Genomic DNA, 26,520 nt, shown 5'->3' on the forward strand with positions numbered 1-26,520 from the left:
GCGAGGTAGCGTTAAGAACAGAGGACTGGGCCTTTGAGGGAATACCCTCACCTGGCCGAATTCTCTGTTCCTTCTTTTGGAAAAAAAAAAAAAAGAAAAAAAAAAAAAAAAAAAAAACGCGAGAGGGGAGGATTTCCAGCCCCCCGCTCCCATATATATATATATATATATATATATATTTTTTTTTTTCAAACTATTCGCCATTTCCCGCATTAGCGAGGTAGCGTTAAGAGCAGAGGACTGGGCCTTTGAGGGAATACCCTCACCTGGCCCAATTCTCTGTTCCTTCTTTTGGAAAATTAAAAAAAAAAAAAAAAAAAAAAAAAAACCGAGAGGGGAGGATTTCCAGCCCCCCGCTCCCTCCCCTTTTTAGTCGCCTTCTATGACACGCAGGGAATACGTGGGAAGTACTCTTAATCCCCTATCCCCAGGGATATATATATATATATATATATATATATATATATATATATATATATATATATATATATATATATATATATATATATATATATATATTTTTTTTTTTTTTTTTTTTTTTTTTATACTTTGTCGCTGTCTCCCGCGTTTGCGAGGTAGCGCAAGGAAACAGACGAAAGAAATGGCCCAACCCCCCCCATACACATGTACATACACACGTCCACACACGCAAATATACATACCTACACAGCTTTCCATGGTTTACCCCGGACGCTTCACATGCCCTGATTCAATCCACTGACAGCACGTCAACCCCTGTATACCACATCGCTCCAATTCACTCTATTCCTTGCCCTCCTTTCACCCTCCTGCATGTTCAGGCCCTGATCACACAAAATCCTTTTCACTCCATCTTTCCACCTCCAATTTGGTCTCCCTCTTCTCCTCGTTCCCTCCACCTCCGACACATATATCCTCTTGGTCAATCTTTCCTCATTCATTCTCTCCATGTGCCCAAACCATTTCAAAACACCCTCTTCTGCTCTCTCAACCACGCTCTTTTTATTTCCACACATCTCTCTTACCCTTACGTTACTTACTCGATCAAACCACCTCACACCACACATTGTCCTCAAACATCTCATTTCCAGCACATCCATCCTCCTGCGCACAACTCTATCCATAGCCCACGCCTCGCAACCATACAACATTGTTGGAACCACTATTCCTTCAAACATACCCATTTTTGCTTTCCGGGATAATGTTCTCGACTTCCACACATTTTTCAAGGCTCCCAAAATTTTCGCCCCCTCCCCCACCTTATGATCCACTTCCGCTTCCATGGTTCCATCTGCTGCCAGATCCACTCCCAGATATCTAAAACACTTCACTTCCTCCAGTTTTTCTCCATTCAAACTCACCTCCCAATTGACTTGACCCTCAACCCTACTGTACCTAATAACCTTGCTCTTATTCACATTTACTCTTAACTTTCTTCTTCCACACACTTTACCAAACTCCGTCACCAGCTTCTACAGTTTCTCACATGAATCCGCCACCAGCGCTGTATCATCAGCGAACAACAACTGACTCACTTCCCAAGCTCTCTCATCCCCAACAGACTTCATACTTGCCCCTCTTTCCAAAACTCTTGCATTTACCTCCCTAACAACCCCATCCATAAACAAATTAAACAACCATGGAGACATCACACACCCCTGCCGCAAACCTACATTCACTGAGAACCAATCACTTTCCTCTCTTCCTACACGTACACATGCCTTACATCCTCGATAAAAACTTTTCACTGCTTCTAACAGCTTGCCTCCCACACCATATATTCTTAATACCTTCCACAGAGCATCTCTATCAACTCTATCATATGCCTTCTCCAGATCCATAAATGCTACATACACATCCATTTGCTTTTCTAAGTATTTCTCACATACATTCTTCAAAGCAAACACCTGATCCACACATCCTCTACCACTTCTGAAACCACACTGCTCTTCCCCAATCTGATGCTCTGTACATGCCTTCACCCTCTCAATCAATACCCTCCCATATAATTTACCAGGAATACTCAACATATATATATATATATATATATATATATATATATATATATATATATATATATATATATATAAATATATATATCTTTTCTTTCATACTATTTGCCATTTCCCGCGATAGCGAGGTAGCATTAAGAACAGAGGACTGGGCCTTTGAGGGAACATCCTCACCTGGCCCCCTTCTCTGTTCCTTCTTTTGGAAAATTAAAAAAAAACAAGAGGGGAGGATTTCCAGCCCCCCGCTCCCTTCCCTTTTAGTCGCCTTCTACAACTCGCAGGGAATATGTGGGAAGTATTCTTTCTCCCCTATCCCCAGGGATATATATATATATATATATATATATATATATATATATATATTTTTTTTTTTTTTTTTTTTTTTTTTGCTTTGTCGCTGTCTCCCGCATTTGCGAGGTAGTGCAAGGAAACAGACGAAAGAAATGGCCCAACCCACCCCCATACACATGTATATACATACGTCCACACACGCAAAATATACATACCTACACAGCTTTCCATGGTTTACCCCAGACGCTTCACATGCCCCGATTCAATCCACTGACAGCACGTCAACCCCGGTATACCACATCGCTCCAATTCACTCTATTATTTGCCCTCCTTTCACCCTCCTGCATGTTCAGGCCGCGATCACACAAAATCTTTTTCACTCCATCTTTCCACCTCCAATTTGGTCTCCCTCTTCTCCTCGTTCCCTCCACCTCCGACACATATATCCTCATGGTCAATCTTTCCTCACTCATTCTCTCCATGTGCCCAAACCATTTCAAAACACCCTCTTCTGCTCTCTCAACCACGCTCTTTTTATTTCCACACATCTCTCTTACCCTTACGTTACTTACTCGATCGAACCACCTCACACCACACATTGTCCTCAAACATCTCATTTCCAGCACATCCATCCTCCTGCGCACAACTGTATCCATAGCCCACGTCTCGCAACCATACAACATTGTTGGAACCACTATTCCTTCAAACATACTCATTTTTGCTTTCCGAGATAATGTTCTCGACTTCCACACATTCTTCAAGGCTCCCAGAATTTTCGCCCCCTCCCCCACCCTATGATCCACTTCCGCTTCCATGGTTCCATCCGCTGCCAGATCCACTCCCAGATATCTAAAACACTTCACTTCCTCCAGTTTTTCTCCATTCAAACTCACCTCCCAATTGACTTGACCCTCAACCCTACTGTACCTAATAACCTTGCTCTTATTCACATTTACTCTTAACTTTCTTCTTTCACACACTTTACCAAACTCAGTCACCAGCTTCTGCAGTTTCTCACATGAATCAGCCACCAGCGCTGTATCATCAGCGAACAACAACTGACTCACTTCCCAAGCTCTCTCATCCCCAACAGACTTCATACTTGCCCCTCTTTCCAAAACTCTTGCATTCACCTCCCTAACAACCCCATCCATAAACAAATCAAACAACCATGGAGACATCACACACCCCTGCCGCAAACCTACATTCACTGAGAACCAATCACTTTCCTCTCTTCCTACACGTACACATGCCTTACATCCTTGATAAAAACTTTTCACTGCTTCTAACAACTTGCCTCCCACACCATATATTCTTAATACCTTCCACAGAGCATCTCTATCAACTCTATCATATGCCTTCTCCAGATCCATAAATGCTACATACAAATCCATTTGCTTTTCTAAGTATTTCTCACATACATTCTTCAAAGCAAACACCTGATCCACACATCCTCTACCACTTCTGAAACCACACTGCTCTTCCCCAATCTGATGCTCTGTACATGCCTTCACCCTCTCAATCAATACCCTCCCATATAATTTGCCAGGAATACTCAACAAACTTATACCTCTGTAATTTGAGCACTCACTCTTATCCCCTTTGCCTTTATACAATGGCACTATGCACGCATTCTGCCAATCCTCAGGCACCTCACCACGAGTCATACATACATTAAATAACCTTACCAACCAGTCAACAATACAGTCACCCCCTTTTTTAATAAATTCCACTGCAATACCATCCAAACCTGCTGCCTTGCCGGCTTTCATCTTCCGCAAAGCTTTTACTACCTCTTCTCTGTTTACCAACTCATTTTCCCTAACCCTCGCACTTTGCACACCACCTCGACCAAAACACCCTATATCTGCCACTCTATCATCAAACACATTCAACAAACCTTCAAAATACTCACTCCATCTCCTTCTCACATCACCACTACTTGTTATCACCTCCCCATTTGCGCCCTTCACTGAAGTTCCCATTTGCTCTCTTGTCTTACGCACTTTATTTACCTCCTTCCAGAACATCTTTTTATTCTCCCTAAAATTTAATGATACTCTCTCACCCCAACTCTCATATATGTATATATATATATATATATATATATATATATATATATATATATATATATATATATATATATATATATATATATATATATATGCTTGTATGTGTATGTGTGTACATGAGTGGATGGGTTTTTCTTCCTGTTTCTTGGCACCACCTCACTGACACAGGAAACGGTGATCAAGTATGATGAAAATGAATGATAAATATATACATGTACTTAATTCCTGCTACAAGAGTCTCATGTTTCCATATGTTAAATAGAAATTTCTGTAGTAGCATCTGTTATCTATAGATCCATAGTGTGATATCTCTTGGAGGGAATATAGTTATTTGCCCCACGACCAGTTTCTGTGAAAGTCTTGTTACCTAGGACCTTTCTAAAGACTCCTATCACCCATAGCTTTGCTACTTCTAGAAGAGAAATGTAGATTCCACAGGTGAATTTTCATTCATGGTTTAACCTCAAGCAGGTGGGGTCTGGTAACACAGAGGTTTATATTCAACAAAATATACAAGTTGCAGAACGTTCAGAAATGAACCATAAATTCCTAATGTTTGATGCATATTCTGTTTTATCATAGAATTACATAAAGACTGATCCAACTGAGCGAACCCTGGACTCCACTGTGATCCTGCGCATCAACCAGGGAGAGGAACCAGCTGCTTTTACAAGCATCTTCCCTGCTTGGAACCCAGACATGTGGCAGGTGAGTGGCAGAAAGAATGTGTCACACTGGAAAGATATAATGGATGAGAAAATTTACTGTAGACATTGTGATAGATTCTTTACAGTCCTTTAATGTCACCTGCTCTCTGTATTCTAAGTGAAATTATTATTTATGTATCTGGCTGTAGAGTAGTTTCTTGATGGGGAAGTAGAATTTGTTATGCCTCTTATGATGAATAAAACTCATGGGGTATAGAGTATCATTAACAAGTATCCTCAGTAGTGGAAAAACTTAATGTGAAGTTTCTTGTTAGCAATTAGATTATTTGTAGTGAAATGCAGAGGTAATAGATTGTAGTGAAAACCTGTAGTGTTTACATAAATTTTACCTAAATCTTTCTTATTGTCAAGGGAGTAAATTGATGCTTATAGAGTTCTCTCTTAGGCAGAGAATCTGAAGAATTTTTATTATGAAGAGAGGACAGCATGTTCTGTGTACATGATTTACAAGTGATATTGAAGAAGATATTACTGTATGCCCAATTCAAAATTATTAAGGACACTTCTCATTTTCTGATCTTGATGACAGACATATGAAGGAATAGGAAATCAGAACTACCTAATTCAGTAATCACTTCCTATCCCAGGCCACATATATGACACCAGCTTTGAACTTTGTTAACAAATACACCTTTTGTATCACATATTGGCTAATTATCAGTTAACTAACCCAATCTCACCAGGTGATTGCACATTTTTGTGCAGTAGTTAACCAACCACTTTTGCAGTTTAATGTGTCTCTCAGGATGCATATCATATTTCTCATGGAGGAACATATGGATAGCAATAAGCAGATGTATTTCAATATCTTTTTTCTACAAATTGAATGCTTAAGGTTCTCCTTTTTTTTCCTCCTTTTCCTTTTTTTACTTGGAGCGTCATGGTTTTTCTTTCCATTCCATTTGTTAAAGGTAAGGGAATTCTTCTGAGTTTACTTAAAGGAAGTCTCCTAGCGTGCTTCTCTTTTTTCAGTAATGCACTTTAACAAACCTTACAGACTGCATAAGATTCATAAGTGTTACACATGTTAAGGGTTCTCTCTCAATCTGGTAAACTTCACAGAAGGCTGAAGTTTTTGTATTAGCTTTGCAAAGTCATCATACATCAGGGCAGGATTTTTAGTTGCTCATTACACTTTTTCAGTGATTGAAATATTTATAATGAATTTGAATGTATTTTCATGTTTATGAAACATTGATTGCTTTGGCTGCAACATAATGCTGAAGCAGTGTCATAATTAGCACAAAAATACTAAGTTTTTCTTATATAAAAGATGTAAGTCCTTTTGTCAGAATTGACACTTAAGCTTCAGGCTATTTTAATGGAAAGGTACGTAATGATCAGCAATGGAAGGAATAGATTGGTAAACTGAGATTTCTAAATATATTTGTTTTATTGGCAGCAAGGAAATTTGATAACCATAGCAAGACACAAAAAGGACCTCCTATTTTTTATTACTTGCCCCATCAGTAGACTGAAAATGTGCAGATAGATGAATATTTCTGATGTGAAAAGGACTTTCTGTATTTGTTTTGCTTAGTAAGGAATACTCAAGAGGGGAATCTGAATTGCCATAAGTGTCTGGTTTTTGCTTGTAGATCTTTAAGCTATAGCCACTGCTAAGGGATCACACTTAGTTAGTCAGTGAATTTCTTCAATCAAGCCTCAAAATGATGCTTAGTTTAATACTAGTGAGTGATGATTTTTCATCTCTCTTACTGTCACTGAAGGTGGTGATACTTTGCATCCCTGATGCCCATTTTTCTTTAAATGTTTTGTTTGTGACCTTTCGCTTCTTTCTGTGGGGTGCCTTGCTAGTTTTGTCACAACTTGGTGGACTGTATCACTGAAATAGATTTCAAAAGTCCCTTCCCAGCTGGCGACAAGCTCCTGAGAGTTGCCAAGCTTTTGTCATCAAATTTCACCGAAATGAAAGAAAATTATCTCCAAATGAATAAGTTTGGCAATTGCTAATCTTTTGCCTTATGTAAAAATAGCTTAAGCCATCTTTAAATTGTGACAAATAACAAATAAATTGAAACTTGAAAGCTTTGGGTGTTGAAAATTTTCATGCTTCATATAAACATTTGCAGGGGATTTTACAGGACCAACCTTTGACCTCTTTAGACAGAATAAACATTTGCTGGGTATTTTACAGGACCAACCCTTGACCTCTTTTGACAGAATACCTCTTATGAGTTCCATGTAGATTTGGGAGGGTCATCCCCCTCAACCTAACTTAATGCTAACCCTGCTTGCTCATCTTTCCCCTAAATGTAAAGATTGCCGAAGCTCCTTTAAATTTAGTGCCTCAAGTTACAAATGAAATTTGAAAGCTTTAGATGTAGAAAATATACTTGTTTCATACGAATATTTACAAAGGGTTTTATAGGACCAACCCTTGACCACTTTAGATAGCATATTGCCATGGGTCCTATGTAAATTTGGGAAGGTCATACCCCCACCCCTACTTATTTCTAACCCTGTTTGAATAGCCTCCTGAACAATTGTTAGCACTTCAAGTGTTTGAAGAGTGGCTTCCTCAACCCAGTGAATGTTGACAAGCAGTCCAAGTAAGGCATATGTGTCATTGGTTCAATTCTAGGCCTAGAACATCAGTATCATAATACAGAAACTTCTTTCTGTGCTTGAGCTACTGCAGATTACAAAATTTTGAAAGTCAGTGTCTGTGCCGAGAACTTCAGTTTCATAACACAGAAGCTTCTTTCTGTGCATGAACAACTTCAGATTATGAAAGTTTTAAAGTCAATCAATTTGTTTGCTAGTTTGAAACAAACAGGTATGTTTCAGCAAGAAATCAACTGGTATGGTGTTTTCACCTATGAAAGCTGCAACTTCACAAGGCCAAAGTTAACAAGTAGTTACCTATGTATAAAGTGTACTTGATGCATGAAGTCATCAAAACTTGAAAATGATGTATCATTGGCTAATAGTTGAGATGATCATTTATGCATTAGCTTTTTATTTTCTAAAGTGTGTGCTTTCATCTGCAAGACAAATCTTAGGGATGAGACCTCCATGTTGTAGGACAGAAAGACTCCGAGAACCATACACTGTAGTTTCTGATGTGTATTTAAACTGAGCAAAATATTCAAGATTAAGTAGGATCAAGATAATGGTAGTGACAATGTACTCATTATGCAGAAAAGGAATATTGTATAAGGTCAGTGAAGCATTTTAGAGAGAATAGCTGGAGTAGATTTAGGGAAACAAGCCATTGTAATGGCTGATATGAATAAATACATAGGAAAGAGATAGATGAGGTATTTGGGGATATCTATTGGATCTTTAGAGTGAGTGTTGCATGCATTACTAGATTTTCATGATACTCGTACATAATTTCAGCTTGAAGATGTATACAAACATGAATAGTATGGTTGCTAAAGAGTGCAAGAGAGTACAGGAGAACATTTTTCCATCTCTTCTTGGCATTGCCTTACTAATGTGGAAAATGGCAAACTAGTATAAAAAAAAGGGTTAATCGTAAGAAAGAATCTGAAAAATGAAATGCATGGTACAAGATTTGTAAGGTTCTTAGACAAGGTCTTTTCATACATGGTAATATTGGTTAGCTTTATTTTAGATTTTTGAGGGTTATAAACTAGAATGATAACATGAAGGAAATAGAGAAGAAGTAGAGTTAAACTTATAAGAAAAGATAAGAAAAGCTGGATATTTGTATAATACAAAATAAACAAAGGCTATAGAGGCATTTGGAGGTAAGCGTCAATAGAGACTACCACATAAATGAACATAATGTAGGATAGGGTTAATAAGAGAAAATTTATGGTGGAAATAGGATATAAGAATAGAATAGTTTTTAAACAAGCTGAACATTAAGGGAAAATGGGGAAAAAGGCCAGGAGTAATGGATAAAAAAAATTTCAGTAAGGGGTTGCTTTTGTGCTACTATGATAGCTAGGTCATATGATATTTACTGCATCACATGATTACTGTGCAGCTGATAGCAACTCAAGGGTGGGTCATTTTCATAACTTTTTCTTTTCCTACACCTTTGGAAAAGGTAAAAGGTGTAGATATTGTCCTTACTAATATCTATGAACTGGCACTCTTTAAAAGATGGTCTTTTCACTTGCTCCAAAGTTTTTGAATACTTTCCTTTGACTCTTCTTTTAACCTTTCATTACCCTCTCCATATTTCAATTAAAACCCAGCCTTGATGCAGACTTTTGTCCATGATGAACATCCAATGTAAGATGAAAGAAGAATGCTTTGGTTGTCATTAATGTGAGCAGTCAGGGGTTTATGAAAAAGGATGTATTACAATTATTTGAGAACATTAAGTTGTAGTTGGATTAAATAAGTGTAGGAGATATCAAAGAGATCTGCATGAAAAAAGGTGTGAAAGTTAAAGAGGAGTCATTATATAAGAATTTTGGGTGTAGATTCAATGGGATTAGAGCTTAGAAAATTGCTAAATAGTTTTTATTCAATAAGTCACTTCAAAGAAGAAGGTAGAGAAAAGTTAAATACTTGAAAGATATAGATGGCATAGGGATGCAGATGGTGAAATGTAAAGGGCTAGATATAGTTAATCGATAGAGAAAGTATGGTATTGTAAAGTGCATGTGATTCAAATGATTGGATGAAGGCAGTGATTGTTCAGATGGAACAAAGTTTACAGGAAGAGGAATGATACAACAAGTACAAAGGAATGTCTTTCTAGCATCATTGAGAAAGTTTTTGTGGACTATGTCTGATTGATAAAAAAGATCATTGAAAATTTTTGGTGTTAAGGAACAAAGGATTTTGGGAAGCTAGAGGTTTGTAGATCATTTGTTTATGCATAGGTAAGCTATAAGAAAAGACATGGGAAAAGAGAAAGTGTATGACTTATTGATGAATGGAAATATGGCTTATGGTGAAAAGAATATGCGGCAGGGGTGTGTGATGTCTCCATGGTTGTTTAATTTGTTTATGGATGGGGTTGTTAGGGAGGTGAATGCAAGAGTTTTGGAAAGAGGGGCAAGTATGAAGTGTGTTGTGGATGAGAGAGCTTGGGAAGTGAGTCAGTTGTTGTTCGCTGATGATACAGCGCTGGTGGCTGATTCATGTGAGAAACTGCAGAAGCTGGTGACTGAGTTTGGTAAAGTGTGTGAAAGAAGAAAGTTAAGAGTAAATGTGAATAAGAGCAAGGTTATTAGGTACAGTAGGGTTGAGGGTCAAGTCAATTGGGAGGTGAGTTTGAATGGAGAAAAACTGGAGGAAGTGAAGTGTTTTAGATATCTGGGAGTGGATCTGGCAGCGGATGGAACCATGGAAGCGGAAGTGGATCATAGGGTGGGGGAGGGGGCGAAAATTCTGGAGCCTTGAAGAATGTGTGGAAGTCGAGAACATTATCTCGGAAAGCAAAAATGGGTATGTTTGAAGGAATAGTGGTTCCAACAATGTTGTATGGTTGCGAGGCGTGGGCTATGGATAGAGTTGTGCGCAGGAGGATGGATGTGCTGGAAATGAGATGTTTGAGGACAATGTGTGGTGTGAGGTGGTTTGATCGAGTAAGTAACGTAAGGGTAAGAGAGATGTGTGGAAATAAAAAGAGCGTGGTTGAGAGAGCAGAAGAGGGTGTTTTGAAATGGTTTGGGCACATGGAGAGAATGAGTGAGGAAAGATTGACCAAGAGGATATATGTATCGGAGGTGGAGGGAATGAGGAGAAGAGGGAGACCAAATTGGAGGTGGAAAGATGGAGTGAAAAAGATTTTGTGTGATCGGGGCCTGAACATGCAGGAGGGTGAAAGGAGGGCAAGGAATAGAGTGAATTGGAGCGATGTGGTATACCGGGGTTGACGTGCTGTCAGTGGATTGAATCAAGGCATGTGAAGCGTCTGGGGTGGACCATGGAAAGCTGTGTAGGTATGTATATTTGCGTGTGTGGACGTATGTATATACATGTGTATGGGGGTGGGTTGGGCCATTTCTTTCATCTGTTTCCTTGCGCTACCTCGCAAACGCGGGAGACAGGGGCAAAAAAAAAAAAAAGAAAAAAGAATAATGATTCTTTATAGAGTGCATGGAAGAATCAAAAATACAGAAATGATGGAAAGAGTTCACTGTTTTACGGGTGTTTCACAGCTGTTCTATGTTAGTTTATTTCATATTCATATAACTAAGGGAATGTGGTGGAACTGAAAGTAAACTTTTACTGTTATGTTAAATGGATTAGAAAAGGAACTCAGGTGATTTCTAAGTTATGATGAGTGGAATAGGAGGAGGAGGATATTTAGATTAAATACAGATAAGATCATGAATCTCATATAGAAAAGAGGAGAAGGCTTCAGTGTACTGACAATTTGAATAGAGAAAGGAGGTAAGATATGTAGAGTTGAAGAATTTTAGTGGAAAATAAGAAGCTGAGAGTACAGTGATGCAGAGAAGAGTTGAAGGTTCTCCAAGAGCTTAGGGGAATAGTACGATGTCAATTTTGGGCTGTGCAGTATTCCTGTCCAGTGGAATGTTTGTTCCATCCTTTCTGTTTACATTTAAAACATTCCCATATGTACAGGTGGTTTAATACAGATACAGTATAGATAGATAACATATACAAAATTAAGTTTATAAAGAATGGATGAGAAAAATTTTTGTAAAGTGATTGTCAGTAGAAAAGCAATTGGATGAAAATTATTTAGTGATATTCCCATATTATACATGTGGCAGATACAAGGTTTGTGATGGGTTGTGTATTGTAGTTAAAGGTTGAAAGGCAAGATGAATTTAGTAAAAGTGTGAGAGCTGTACGACTGCAAAAATAAAAGTGAGTGGCTATGCAGTAAGTGGCTATGCAAGCCTAACCTCATGAGTGATTGTATAAAGTGAAAATATTAAGCATTTTGGTTGATGCAGACACCTTTATATATTTGGGACTATACTTAACTTTACAATATGTAGGAATAGGCTGTGAGTCTGAGAATGAATGTCATATAGTTTATATGGTGTAAATTGGGGGGCCAGTTTTTAGGGTAGGCGTATTTGAAATATAGATAAAACATATATGATCCTTTTTTCATTCACTGCCCTCTAGAACTGGATTTGCTCAATACATAAACCTACAAAATGTTACTGATGCTTTATTTTGTCTAGTAATTAAGAAGTCTTGATGTTGCAATATTTTATAAACTTACTTTGTTTGCATTTGAATGAAATATGACATTTCAAGTTTAATTAATCATCATGACTTGGTTGAATCTGTGAACATCGACTTGGGGAATCAGGCATCTTGTTGATCCATTTGAACTGCTCTGAAACTGAGCAGGGTTTTGGCCCCCTATACCTTTTAAGATAAAGGGAGTAACTATTTTCCAGCAACAATGACAGAAATGTGAAAATGGAATCTGAATCCCTGCTTAATAAATGGCATGATCATGTATGTTTGATTCATTTGTGTGTGAGAAGATAAAAAAAAAGGTTATAGTTAAGTTTTGTTACAAGGTTTATAGAACTGTGCAGCTCCACAATCTTGATACTATTTGACTGATTGAAAACAAAATTAACAAAAGCCTAATTTGCTAACAGGTGGCTTGCATGTGTGAGTAGGCTAATTTTTTTTCAGTTGACAATTTGAAAGTAACTGCACATTTGTGAGCAGAATTCCTCGGCAGTTTTGTGCTGTCCCTGTTGTACACCTAATGCTTAATGTTTGCAAGCACAACATGGTATCAGTGATAAAAGAAAGAATTCTGTATTTGTATGTGGATTCTTGCTCTTAGTTGTCTTTTTAAAACTTTAAGTATGGGAAACACTATTTAATTCTGAGCTAATTATTTAAATGGATATGAATGAGAGTTGCTCACAGATCATATGATTTTTTTCTGTATAGCCATTACCTTTGTTTTAAATTTCTTTATAATCTTTAATCTTCCCTCCCATGTTCCTTAGATATTCCTTCAAAGAGCATGTGGATCTTCACTTGATTTGCAGAAAATCAAGCTGTATAAGTGAATTTGTCTACTGTATTTCCATTTGGTTTTTGTTGATGGAAATATGTAGATATAGCATGCTGCCTCTCTCATCAATTTCAGCAGAATTTATGCTTCACTCTTTATATATAGTATTAACTTCAGATGAATACTTATCTTCTGCTTTGTATGTTGAATTAATTGATAACCACATTTCCAATAATTCCTATTCCAGCATTTATGTTTTAAATATAATTCAGCAAAGCAGATGGCAGTTATGAATAAGACTAAATATTTCTGCTTATTTCCATTGCAGAAGGTGGATTAGACGGCTTGCCGTACTGTGATGTGCGTTGTGTTTTGATAGGTGGTATTGCTTGTAGCTTAATCTACAAATTGCTCTGCCTGTAGTGCATGCTGCCCCAAGGCAAATACTCTGCTGCAGTTAGGCTGGGGGCAGACGTAGAGAGTGGTAATGTTCCAGGATGATATTGGACAAGATGTGGTTATCTTTATTCCATATTGGAATGGGAATCAGGATAACAGAATTGTAAATGGTGGAGCTATCTTCTCAATATTGCCAGCCTTTGATATAAATTCATGACAGGTATACTGTATGAAACAAGTATAGCCATGCTTTTGGTTTAGCATGCCTATGTTAGCTGAGACCACCAGATTATGCAGTTACACTAAAGGATCTTTGGCAGATTAGAGAGGGCACCCCTAAAGAATTTCCCCTGATGCCCTCAGAGTGCATCTTCATGTACCAAAATTTTTCATTTTATGGAGTATAAATTGTACTCGCGTCCAATTACATCCCAGAACATCAGCGTAGTTTTAGGGAAATTACAACTCACAATGAACCATTCCCCATTAGTGTATTTGATTCATTAAGTTTACTAGATTGTGATAACTAACCTGGCGGTTGTTGCAGCAACTTCCCAGATGTGATGTGAAGTCTCAAATGATTGAAAAAACTAAACTCCCTAGTGCTAAGGAAGAATCTGAAAAGGTAGCTAAAGATCAGCTCCCCAAAGATAAAGAAGACCCTGAAAAGAAAAAGACTTCCAATTGTTGCTGTTGCCAATGAGCGTGAAGTAAGCCAGATCAGCCGAGGAGCCTCAGGCATACTAACCCCTTTGATACATTTATAGCTTCCCTCCTAATTGCAGTGCAACACTAAAGTCATGTTTGAGAAGCCACTTGCCTAAATTATGTGTACAGTATTTTGCAATTGTGTTGTGATATGCTATGTGCCATTCATATGAAATTAGAGGAACTTGCAGATTAAGTATCTCAGTATCTTCATTACTGAAAATCCAAAACCTTGATAAATCATCATTATTAAGGGAACAGAACTGAAATAATTCTTGCTAACTGGTCCATAACGTTGGTCATTCTTGAGTTCTAAGAATTCAGAACTAATAATCTGTAAATGACGGGTTCAGAACTTGATAACTTGTGACAAGTGAAGGTCCAGAACATTTATAATTAACAAGTATGGAGGATCATTAACCTTGATAGCTGTATTAATTAGAATGTAAAATCTCTATAATGAAAAGATATAATCCAGAAGTGAGGGGATATTGAAGAGGGTTTATTGTAGTGTACTGGTGAATGGATGCTACCACATTTATGTAGATGCCCTTTTATTAGTTGAATGTATGGAAGGGTTACATAGAATGGTAGGCTACTTATTGAATATAAGAAAGGGTTAAAAAGAATGGTAGGTTACTTATTGAATATAATGAAGGGTTACATATAATGATAGGTTACTTAGATTCAAAATGTAGGAATGGGATGTTGAAAGTGATCTGAGTAAGAGAAAGGTACATTTCTTCAAAAGAGATGGGGAAATGGAGTATTAAATGTTTTTAAAGAGTTTAGTCATATTAGACTGAAGGTTAGTAAATAATAGGAATGGGAGAAATGGAAGCTGAGAGTATGGTTGTGCAAGAAAGAAAAAATTGAAGTGCACTGGAAACTCTGATGACTGGATAGAATCCAATGCACAAGTTTGCAAGAATCTTGCATGATGGATTAGTTGTTTCTGATGTGTACATGTGATACCAAGGTTTTCCTAGTTCCAGATAGGTGAAATGTAAGGGAATAATAAAGGAACACCTTGAAATAGCATAGTCAGAATAAGAACATATCAAGTAAAGGATTAAGACCAATCTAACTTTCAACTATTGGCATATTGCTTTTACATCTTTTGTCTCCAAAGTATTTGAAACTCTCTGCAAATCTCACTTTCTCAGGCTCTTAGAATTCCACAGCTTTTGCGGCAGTAGATGTAACTCACGTCTGGTCCTACTTTTTCAAGAATTTTGGTGAAACTTTCATCGTGGCCCTTGACATCTTTAAAGCCTTTGGCAGGATTTGGCATAAATATTTCTAAACTAACATTTTTTTTTCTTCTTCTCCTTCTTCTTTCAGTTCCCTTATGCATAGCTTCCTCTCCACCTGTTCCATTGCTGTAGTTGCAGACAGTGTGACTACCCTCTCTTATTCTGTCAACAGTGGTGTTCTTCAGGGTTCCATCTTATTGCTCATTCTTTTTTTTTTCTCTCTCCATAAGTGATCTCTTATCAACCTCTGACCATATAGACTCCTTCCCTGATTATTCCAATTTAAGCTTTAACTCAGTTTGCCTTCCCCTCCCCATTTTAATACTCATTCTTTTTTTTGACACTGAACACATCTCTTTTCAGTTCAGTCCTGTGCCAAATCTCAGAATGGGGAACCAATAACCTGATTAATTTCAGTCGTTCTAGATTACAATTTTCCTTCTATCTCTGTCATTCATTTCCTTTGTTCAAGATAAAAAACACAGTTCAACCCTGGAAAAAATCATGTAGGGCATAACCATATCCTCCACTCAATTCTGGGAATCCCATGTAATCATCACCACCAAGTATGCTTACCAAAAGCTTGGGTTGCTACGTAGGTGCCATAATTATTTTTCTTAAGAGCAGCTATTCCATATCTATGTTTCTTTTATAGTATGGAGTACTGTTTGCATATCTGGGGTGGTTCTTTGGCCATCATCCTATTAGCAAGTTAGAATCAGAAGCTTTCTGTCTTGTATATTCTTTACCAATCTCTCTTTTATAACATTCCCTTTCTCTCCTCTTATGATATGCTGCTCTCTCTATATTGCACAGGTAATATTTTATGCATGTAAGTCTTTCGCCAAAGCTTAGACCCGTAGCATTCACCTGGTTGCTACTTTTCATAGAATGACCATGATGATGTCTTTTTCTTTTGTCGCATTGCAAAGTTGTGGAATTCTGCCTTTCCCTCTTCATGTTGCCTCTGCCTCTTTAAAACTCTACATAGGGTTGTGGAGTCCTGATTAATTTCTTTTTCTTACTCTTTTCATCTTAGATTGCTTTTATTGGGACATGTTTGCATGTGCCATGTTGGTCACTACAAAAAAAATAAAAATGGTGTTAAGAAATTACTCGAAAACTATATGAATGAAAGTCCTTGTAAGTTTGTATGGCCTCGAAGGATGATAGGTTGATCAAGATATATTGAAAAAGAGTTGACTGCCCAAGAGAAAGAGATGAACTGCAAAACAGATAAACAGATGTAATGAACTAACATTGTAGGAATAGAAGTGTTTCAGATTAGAGTACTAGGGAAATGATTTTTTACTATGTACTATTGATTTATTTAAGATGTTAAGTTAGAGGTGTGAATGGTGAGGTTAGTAATTTAACAAATCATTTTAGTGTGAAAATTAAATGTTATAACTGCTTAAGTAAGTGTGAAGGCCCTTATTCCCTTTAGCATACTGGAAATAGGTTTAGGATGTGTAACACTGATTCAAGAGCCTGTATGCACTTATTTCATATAGTGGGAATGAAGTTAAAGGTAGATTATATAGACAAATTTGATCTAGTTGTTGCTTTAAGATCTTTACTATTCTCTATATATCCAAGTAATGACATGGCAAGTTACATGCTAACAATCAGTGCCACAAATTGGCTTTAATAAACAACAATGATTAAATGGATAGGTGCTGGCTCATTGTTGCTCTAAATCAGATTTCTATATTTGGGGGAAATTATATTCGTTTATGTAAACTTTACTTACTTTTCTCTTATAATGCTAGTTATGTAGACTGAATTCTGTAAAAGATTATATTGATGGTTTGACATAAGGTCTTTTTTATTGTTCAGAATTAATCTTCAACAAACTAGTAGAGCATATATTATAATTACAAAATTAATTGTAAGAGTTACCTGTTAAGGGGAGAATTTAAAAGAAGACAGTTGACTTTTTTCCAATTAAATTTCCAATTAAGATTTTATTTGTGCTGTTATCATCAGATATTAGCTATAAGAGAAAACACAATGAAGCATCCATACTGTGGCTTACAGCAACAACTCATGATAAGCAAATACTGTGTTAAACTTGTGGCAAAACTTCATAAACATGACAGTGCCTTTGGGTCACTCCTCATCTCTAGCCTCACTAATGCTGGCTCTGGTTGAAACATATTTGAAAAGAGTAATTATTTTCCAACTAATATTTACTAATTATAGATAATACTATTCTAGACATAAACTGAACAAAAGGTACCCTACAAAGATGAACCAAACAGTGAGTTCTGATAGATATGATTGGATGTAATATTGGAATGTGTTGTTGTAAGTTGATATTTAATCTAGAGATAACAGTAGTTAATGAGTAGCTGCAATGTATGTTTATTTAGTCACTGGTGGTTATCTCTTAGGCTCTGCATTAGGACTAAATAATTCTAAAGTGCACATTAGGGAAAAAAAAAAGAATTTAAACATTTCTGGGTCAAACAAACATGCTTTGTTCATTCATTTCCTTAGGTTAATAGATACTGGTCATATAATACATCATGAATGTTAGGATTGGTATGAAATGGTGGAAGTGAATTTAACCCTTTGGCTATGACAATTGGTTCAAGTCAGTGTACAGATCATTATAGATTACAGTTAAAAGTGATGAAAGTCAACATTATATAAAAAAAAACCAGTTTGAACAGCCTGTTTGTTTGGTTGACACTTCCCTGATTAGGAAATTGGCTCAGGAACCTTGAACAGCTATGCAACTGGCTTACATACCCCCAGTCAGAAAATGGGCTTGGGAACCTAGATAGGTTTCCTTTCTACTCATACTCGAATTTAAACCTCCCAGACTCAAAAGTGACTAATTAACCAATTTATGCCACCCTTATACAGATTTATTTAAAAGTTCTTTTTTAACATTAGTTTAAACAGTAATTTAGGTAAGGTTTGAATGTCATTTTGACATCACTAATGTCCCGTCAAAATTCCCAACCAAAGTAAGGACTCTTTCACCAGTTGATGCTGCCATCACAACCCACACAGCAATTCATACGTTGTTTATAATTAATTTCCTTGTTTCTACTCTAAATTATTTGTGAAGCAACGCATTATAATGTCAAAATATGCTGTGTGAATGTATGCTATGTATATACTGCAAAAAGATTTCCGTACATGTTTGCCATATCCTACATTAGCATTAGAGCTCCTGGAACAGATGAAGAAATAGCTTCATACACTTGCAAAATTAGGCCATTTCTCTGTCTGTTCCTGGCATTACCTAGCAAATGTGGAAAATGGTGAACGTGTATGAAAAATAAAAGGAAAGTCTTTATTTGTGCATTACGATACATAATATAACTTACATAGTATATCTTGACCTTTGATAAGTGCTCATAAGTTGGTTGAATGGAGCAGAGCTACTTTAATTTTTTTAATTCATTACAGTTCATTCATTGTTATAAGTGTGTCTTATGTATTATAATGCACACGTAAAGATATCGCTACCTTGCTAATGTGGGAAACAATGATCAAGTGTAAAAAAAAATGCAAAGATATGTGATGATGATATACAATGTTTTTGATGAGCTAGCAATGTGAGGATACACAAGTTTCCCTTAAAATCCAACACTTTATTTACTTTTATGGCCCTTGCAATAATTTTATCATTATAAAGGAGCAAGAAATGTGTTGTATTTTAAGTTTATGATATTATGCAGGCATCAGATCAAAAATACTTTTTCATTTTTCATCATTTCATTTTTCCCTGCTATTGGATATTATTTTCACGAAAAATTAAAGTCGGAAGTGGAAACTTTATGGCTATGCCTTGGTAGAAAAGAATGATAAAAAAAGAACCAGTTAGTATCTTCATGTTTTACTAAAGACTTCATTTTCCCTGGAAATGAAGCTGGAAAATTAAGTCCATAGCCAAAGGGTTATATGTAATTTTCATATGATTATAAAACATTAAGAAATTGAGCCAGGTAAATAATAATATACATGTATACTTACATAATATGTATGTATATGTGCATATGTGGGCATTTCTGTATATACATGTGTATGTGGATGGGTTGGGCCATTCCTCTTCAGTTTCCTTGCTCTACCTCGCTGATGTAGGAGATGGTGGTTAACTATAATAACTTAAAGAATAAAAATAGATAAATCATATTGATAAGCGAGTTGAAGCACATCTCAGAAAAGAATGGTAGATCATAAGAGAATAGATTATCAGGATGGATTTGTTATCTAAGCAGATTAAATTGTAAAAATCAAAAGAAAATAAGAGTTGAAATAATAAAGACTAGTGATTTTTAGGAAAGACATTGAGGAAGAGTTTGGTGTGTCATCCTAGACAAGTTGGAACAACACAAGAAATACATTAGCTGTAAGGCATTTATCATTTTGGGAGCAAATGTGTATCCTAAAAACAAAGCATGTATGTTTAAACCTATATTATTTTCTTTCAGTTGACAGTAGCAAATGTTTGTTTTTTCCTGAACTTAAATACACAGTGTACCCTTCCACATCTGGATTGATTGAGGTGCAAGGGCACTAGGGCTGAGACATTCTCCAGATTTGAAAAGAAATTCCCTCTTGTTCCAGATGTGACCATACCCTCCTAAGCCTGTTTGGTCTGAGTTTGGAATGTATTTTGGGCTTTAGGAGAAATTAACCCTTTCACTGCAGCTGGCTTAATACCCAAGGCACACAGTGTGTGTAGGATATTGAGATATGAAGAACATATTTTGGCATTATGATGAACTGAAACATGATTTTCTTAATAAAATGTTGAACAACTCAACCTGATAAGATATTCTTTGTGTGCTGTGCACTCTTAACTTATTCTGCTCTGCTGCTGGGCATATAAGATAGTTCAGGAGTATTTTAAGGCATACATAGTGACGTGGTATTTTTGGGAGTCTCACAAAAGAATATTATTACTAATGGTTTTATCAGTAATATCTGTTATCTTGTAAGAGTGACATAGCTTCAAAATTTGTTACATAATGTTTGAGAGCAGATCTCTTACAGGGTTCCATGACATCTGACCAGTGTATGGAAACACTTTAGGCTATAGTGTTTGGAAACAATGCATGGGATGCTGTTACAAGCATCACTGGCTGTATATATGTGCCCCAGCTGCAGTGAGCAGAAAAAATTACCAAGGCATGTATGCCTCAGCCACAATGAACAAAAAATAAATAACTATGTATGGCATATATGCTCCAACCACAGTGAAAGGGTTAATTGCACCAATTGAGCAGTGTCCACAACCTGGAATTATATCTTTTGTTACTCCTGTAACTTGGAATAAACCCAGAAACTGGAAGGATTAGAAACTTTATGGATTTTGGAGGATCCATAAGTCTGTGTGTCTAGGTCTGGGAGGATACACTGTATATCCTGCATGTGGTTTGTGATACTAATGCTTAATTAGAATGTGCTTTGCTTTCTCTGTCATTTCTCTTTGTATTTTCCCATTTCTTCAGGGTTTGATTTATCATCACAGTTGACCATCTTAGTGTATCTGATTTTTCATTACTGCTTCTAATTCTGGTATCCTCCAGTCATATGTTTGATCTAAAAGTGAAGAATTATTATGTAGGCTCTGAATTAAAATAGTGCTTGCTGTTTAGATTTACCAGTTGAAGAGATAGCTTCTTCAGTGAAGCTGGAACAGGCCATGTCATAGAATCCTGTTCTTTAACTGTGTTTGATCCAAAGTGTTTTTCAAATTTGAAAAGCAGACATTTATGAATTGTTGTTGTTCATTTCAGAATATTCCTGTGATACAGCATTCCTAAGACTAGAATATCACTCCTGCCACACAACATGCATTAAACCTTCTCAAGTCCTGTGTATTTCCAGTCTCACCTCACAAGAATGCACTTTAGCTGACTGTAGAGATAATGTAGATGTTATCACATAGAGTTTACAGGCATTACTTTATATATGACTGAAGGAAGAGTATTTAGGAATTCATTGAATGGAATGGAACGGAACTCTTTACATTTTCTCACAGCTTAGGACAATAAAGATATAAATTGTCAAAAGAGTTAGGTTGGAAATTACTTCTTCAGTAACTCTGTACAACATTGGAAAATTGTAACAGCTTAGTCACTGACTATGCCCTTATTGCAACACATGACAGAACCACATGGCTGATAGATGTAGTGGGCACCAGGAATCAAGCTTTGTTCATGCTGAAGTTATTTCTTTTGTTCATGCATACAAAACATAGCTCCCATTTCAAGGAGAAATCATAGAGACTTATACTTGTGTTAGAGAGAAATAGGATAAATTATGTTAGTATGGATTGAATGAATCATGCAGGATTGGAATAAGGGAGCTTTGACATGCAGCTTTGCATATACAATACCATGTTAGTATTCTTGGCTTCAGTTGAACTTGGTGGATAAGAGGGAGTCAGCATTTGCTTCCTGGGGCCAGTATCACTTTGGATATTTTGTTGAAGATTTCCTTTTTTCTTCTACTTGTGTAACTCTAATGTCTTAATAGTTGGTTCATTTGATTTTTTTTACAGTTTCTAATTATGCATATGTTGCCTTTTCTTCATTGAAGTAGAATAATGTTCAATTAATGGTTTTTGTTTAATTAGGACCAGCTGTGAGGATAATAATTATTTATGGTTCGTACAGTCTGGATCTTAAATCTTTTATTTTTCAGTCAGTATCTTTTACAGACACAGATGGTTATAAACCATAAATAAGGGGAATACAAAGATATTGGAGTTCTTATAGATGTACAGTTTACTGAAAAAAAAAAAAATGCTTATATCTGCTTTCATAAGTGACACTTTCTGAAGGGAATGGCAGTTTTACTGAACTCCAGATGCTTGTGGTTACACTGATTGAAAAATTACTTTCAGGGAGGATGGATCCTTATCTGTTCAAAAAAGGGACTGCAGTCTTGCTGAGGAAAACCATGCTCCAAAGGAGTCCATTCTGTCCTTTCTTATGATTTTAGCACAGCCTTGAAGCTGCGGGAATCCTACAGAATGGGGCCTTAGGTCATGTGTAATAATAATAATGGAAATTGCTCCATATATTTTGTAAATAGACTGGATTCAAAATATTTGAATGAACATGAAATTTCAGCTTCAAAGGAAGTCATTTTAAGTAGTGGGCTGCTTGAATTCATTTGCACCTCTGTGTTGCAGATCTATTAATGAGGGTAGAGTATAAGTAGAGATGCAATGCTTTATGCTTAAAAGTTATTCTTGCATTTGCCACTTAGTAGGATGGGTTAATTTTTGATATTTATCCAGGAAGATACCAGTTATTTTACTAAGGGAAAGCAGTTTCTACAGTCAATTTATCAGTTTTCATCTCCCATTTCTCATGATCAAAGAATGATGGTGCATGAAGAATCTTCTTCAAACATTTAAAGTGCAGTTAGATAAAATTAAAGTAATAACAGCAGAGTATATTATTTTGGTTGTATATATTATCTAACAGGGTTCCTTGTCTGTCACTTGAGGATGGAATTACTAAAACCAGGGACTCTGAGTGATACTGCCCACTTCTGATCCATCATTACCATGTTGTGAATATAGGATATTGATTAAGGATCCAGTATGTCTTGTTATTCATGTGCTTATTGTCAGTAACTCTTTATTTCAATAGTCCAGATTTGGTTTGTTATAATATTCATGGTTATGTTTTTGCAAGCTATTGAATCTTTAAACCAAAGTTGGAAAATGTATAGTTAAAACGAAAAAATACCATTGTGAACATATATGTTTGGTATTAGTTATCGGAAAAAATTAATCCATTTTATTTTATATTGCATTGGATTAATTAACTGTTTATTAGGTAACTGGGAATCCTTTTGATAATAGGGACACTGATAAATAGTAATGAAAGTCGGGCTCTTTTTAGTTTAGAGATATATTGACTTTCAGTAAACTTGACCCACCAATTAGTATGATGGTCCTAGTTGTTAACTGCTTAATTTTAGGGTCTAAGCTAGCTATTCATCATAATGTATTGAGGGTTTTAGTACAGGATTTTCATTTCGTCCCTCTACATCACTTTCTTTCATTTTCTTTTTTTCTGCACTTTAGTTAAGATATGCTTTGTGTAGAAAGTTGGCTGGTATGGAATTAACCTGTAGCGAAAGTTAGGTAATTTTGCTTGTTTTGTTGCTTTTGCTAGCATATTTGGTTGTTTCTAAGTTAAGGTGCACCATTTTCTTCCTTGTTATTTTTATGATTATAGATATTTGTTGCATAGTAGTGGTGGTAAACTTTTGAAGTACATTGGTTGCTTTATGAATTAACGTAGAATGCTGTTGCAATAGTCATTTCATAATTAGCATATTGCATTTGATTTATAAAGATGGCATTAAATTTTGCAATACTAGAGATGTCTCAGCAGACATTTATAGTGCTTGGAAAATATTGATATTTAAGGTTGCTTGTTGTTAATTGCTAAACAGTTAAAATCAGTATTTAGATTGCCTATACCATGAGAAATATTTATGAACTGTTGTAGAATGAACACCTTTGACATTATAAATACATGTGACATACCTTTTTTAATAAAAAATCTTTTCCAAGCATTAAGTAGATAATAATTGTTGCACCTTCGAGCCGTTTGTTCATTTTATCTTTCTGCTGCAGGAGCTGCCTAACTATGATGATCTGAAGGCACAGTTGGCTGAGACGAATGCTGCTATGGAGTGATGGCTGGTGTTCTGATAATGGAAAAGAAAAAGTCTTACATAATGAAGAGCATGTTAGAGGAAAGGACTAAATTTCCATGTGTATTAGAATTTAAATAAACAATTTTTTGACACTTTCATATATTGACATTGAAAAAACATTTCAGTTTCTGACATGAAAATTACATACATGTTTAATGAAAATCATTGATGTGGTGATAGATTAAAGCAGCACAACTATGTTTTGTCAACTTCAGTTAGCTTTTTTGCTATTTTCTTTGTTTGTGATTGTATTATATCATTAACATTTTTAAGGAAAATTCTTTAGAATTTAGAGCCACAGATAGATAAAGTCACTACAGTGCCTCCTTGTATGGCAAAACATATTGAAAACAAAGATTAGAGGTATTGGTTTAATGGTGCTTGATGCTTATTGCTGATTAAGGTTACTGGAACTCGTAGACTTCAAGTAATAGTGCCTTAAGTGTCCACTCAAAAAATATACCCTAAATTTTATATTAAGGTATGCCTTTGTAACTCTTGCCAGCTTAGTATTATATCAGATACCACAGAATGTTCTCAGATTCACAGGAGATATCATTTAGAGTGCAGTGCAGTTTGAGGGTAATGATATACACAAAATATTTTGATTACAGTGGATTTAGCCTTCAGATACGTGCATGATTATATTCATATACATTTATATATCTAATTGAATATTTTAGTCTTTACTAATTTATAATAAAATAGTTTTTGCATTTACATTTTCCTAGGATGTTGCATTTAATTCCACTGCACAGAGAACAGCCAGTATACTCTTAGAATTTCATAGCACATTTAAAACTACATTGTAAAGTAGATCTTTAAAGTGTCATAATTATTTAGTTCTGTCGATACTTTACTTGCCCTGGTCATGCCTTTATCATTCCCTGATAGTAACTAGTAATGTGAAAATTTTTATAATGATATTGGCATTTATATTCTCAAAACGATCTTGATACTTTTCATAAAGTAATCATGGGTTTCTACCATATTTTATTTTCCTATCTGTCCTAAAATCATAAGTCTGCATGTATTATTTCTAGATCTATATCTCTTTCTCATCTTTCACTTTTCAAATTAGGATAAGATGAGGTTTGACTGGGCTACAATAGTGTGAATCATGTAGGAGTACAGGCTTCCATTAGTGATAATTATAATCTCAGATTGGAGGACTTCCATTTTCTTAGACTGTAAAAGAAAATTTACATGCTGGTACACAACTTGCACACAAGTTTCCAGTGGGTATAAGAAAAAGGTTATGCACTCAAACTTAGCCACTTGTCATCATTCTAAATTTCATATAATATGCAGATCTCGTGTGTTTATTTCTTCAGTACTTAATCTTTCTAGTCACTCGAGTATTGTCTCTAACTAAATATCTTTTATTTGCACAAAATAAAATTAAAAATATACCATAGATTTTTTGAACCTTATTAAAGTTCTTTCTTTGTGTAGATGATGAAGGCAGGGGACAACATTTTTACGCCAAAAACATGAGAACAAAATTCATAGAAGGAAGTAAGGTTTATACATGACCTTGTTTCTTACACTGTTGGTAGTCACAAACAAAAGTTGCATGACAAATCTGTATCCTCTAACTACAAAGGTGGGAATTTGAACCCCAGAGTCCATATGCCTTAAGGTTTTGAGGTTCATAGCTGCTACAGCTCAGACTCTCCTGACTGCTATCATAGATGTTACTCTTCATGCTGACTATAAAGGGTTCATGGGTTTTATGTAAAGGCAGGAGTTAGGTAGTTTAGATTCATATATGCAGAGGAAAAGCCTTTATTCAAATGAATATGTTTTCCTGTCAAGCTTTATCAAAACATTAGCATATATGTAATTTACATAAATGGGGTAAGGTAGAATGGGAACAGAAAGTGGGGTTGTGAATTATAAGTTTAAGGTTATGTGGGAAAGAAGCTTATGGAAAATGGTAAGAGCAATTTTAAGTGGGTGTGGAGATAATCAAGGAGGAACATTATAGAGAGCAATGCAATAGGGAGATAGCAAAGAGGAATACAGACCAAGGAAGCAGGGAATAAAACAGAAAGAAGGAATTTTGTAAACAAGAGTGATACATAGGAAGAACAACAAGTGAGAAAAGGTGAACAAGGAGGAAGGTATAAAGAGTATGAGGAAGACAGAAAGGATGGGAAAGTGAAAGAAGAGAAAAGGTGTGGGTGGTAGGATACAAATAAGAGAAAAAAGCTAAGGAGCAGGGATAAGGATGGTGTGAAGGCTGACTTGATGTGGTGTGGGAAGGAGAAACAGAAGGATCCAACGGCTGTAGCAGGGTGTTCTATAGTTAGGTTCTCATAACAGCTAGTGTTCTTTTATACCCTTCTAAACTTAGTGCAAAAATCAATGACTGCTCAACATACTCTTTTTTTTTCATACATGTTCACCATTTACTGCATCAGCAAGGTAGCATCA

General features: G+C 36.0%; 1 protein-coding gene across 5 annotated transcripts in view; it reads left to right on the forward strand.

Moving 5' to 3' along the window:
• Positions 1–25,493, forward strand: part of Gel (Gelsolin) — a 186,569-nt gene extending 161,076 nt beyond the window's left edge. Inside the window, exons 19-21 of one of the 5 annotated variants that reach the window (XR_011716933.1) lie at positions 4,937–5,062; positions 19,669–19,738; positions 23,999–25,493. Coding sequence is in view for 4 of the 5 variants with exons in the window: in XM_071695546.1 (XP_071551647.1) it covers positions 4,937–5,062; positions 13,953–14,108 (282 nt within the window). In the remaining variant the exon portion in view is untranslated. Of the gene's footprint in view, positions 1–4,936; positions 5,063–13,334; positions 13,386–13,952; positions 14,116–19,668; positions 19,739–23,998 lie in introns of all 5 variants that reach the window. The other 4 variants (XM_071695548.1, XM_071695546.1, XM_071695549.1 and 1 more) reach the window with 4 other exon arrangements.
• The last annotated feature ends 1,027 nt before the right edge of the window (positions 25,494–26,520 follow it).

Source organism: Panulirus ornatus, chromosome 58 (genome assembly GCF_036320965.1).
Source record: "Panulirus ornatus isolate Po-2019 chromosome 58, ASM3632096v1, whole genome shotgun sequence".
Lineage (NCBI taxonomy): Eukaryota > Metazoa > Arthropoda > Malacostraca > Decapoda > Palinuridae > Panulirus > Panulirus ornatus.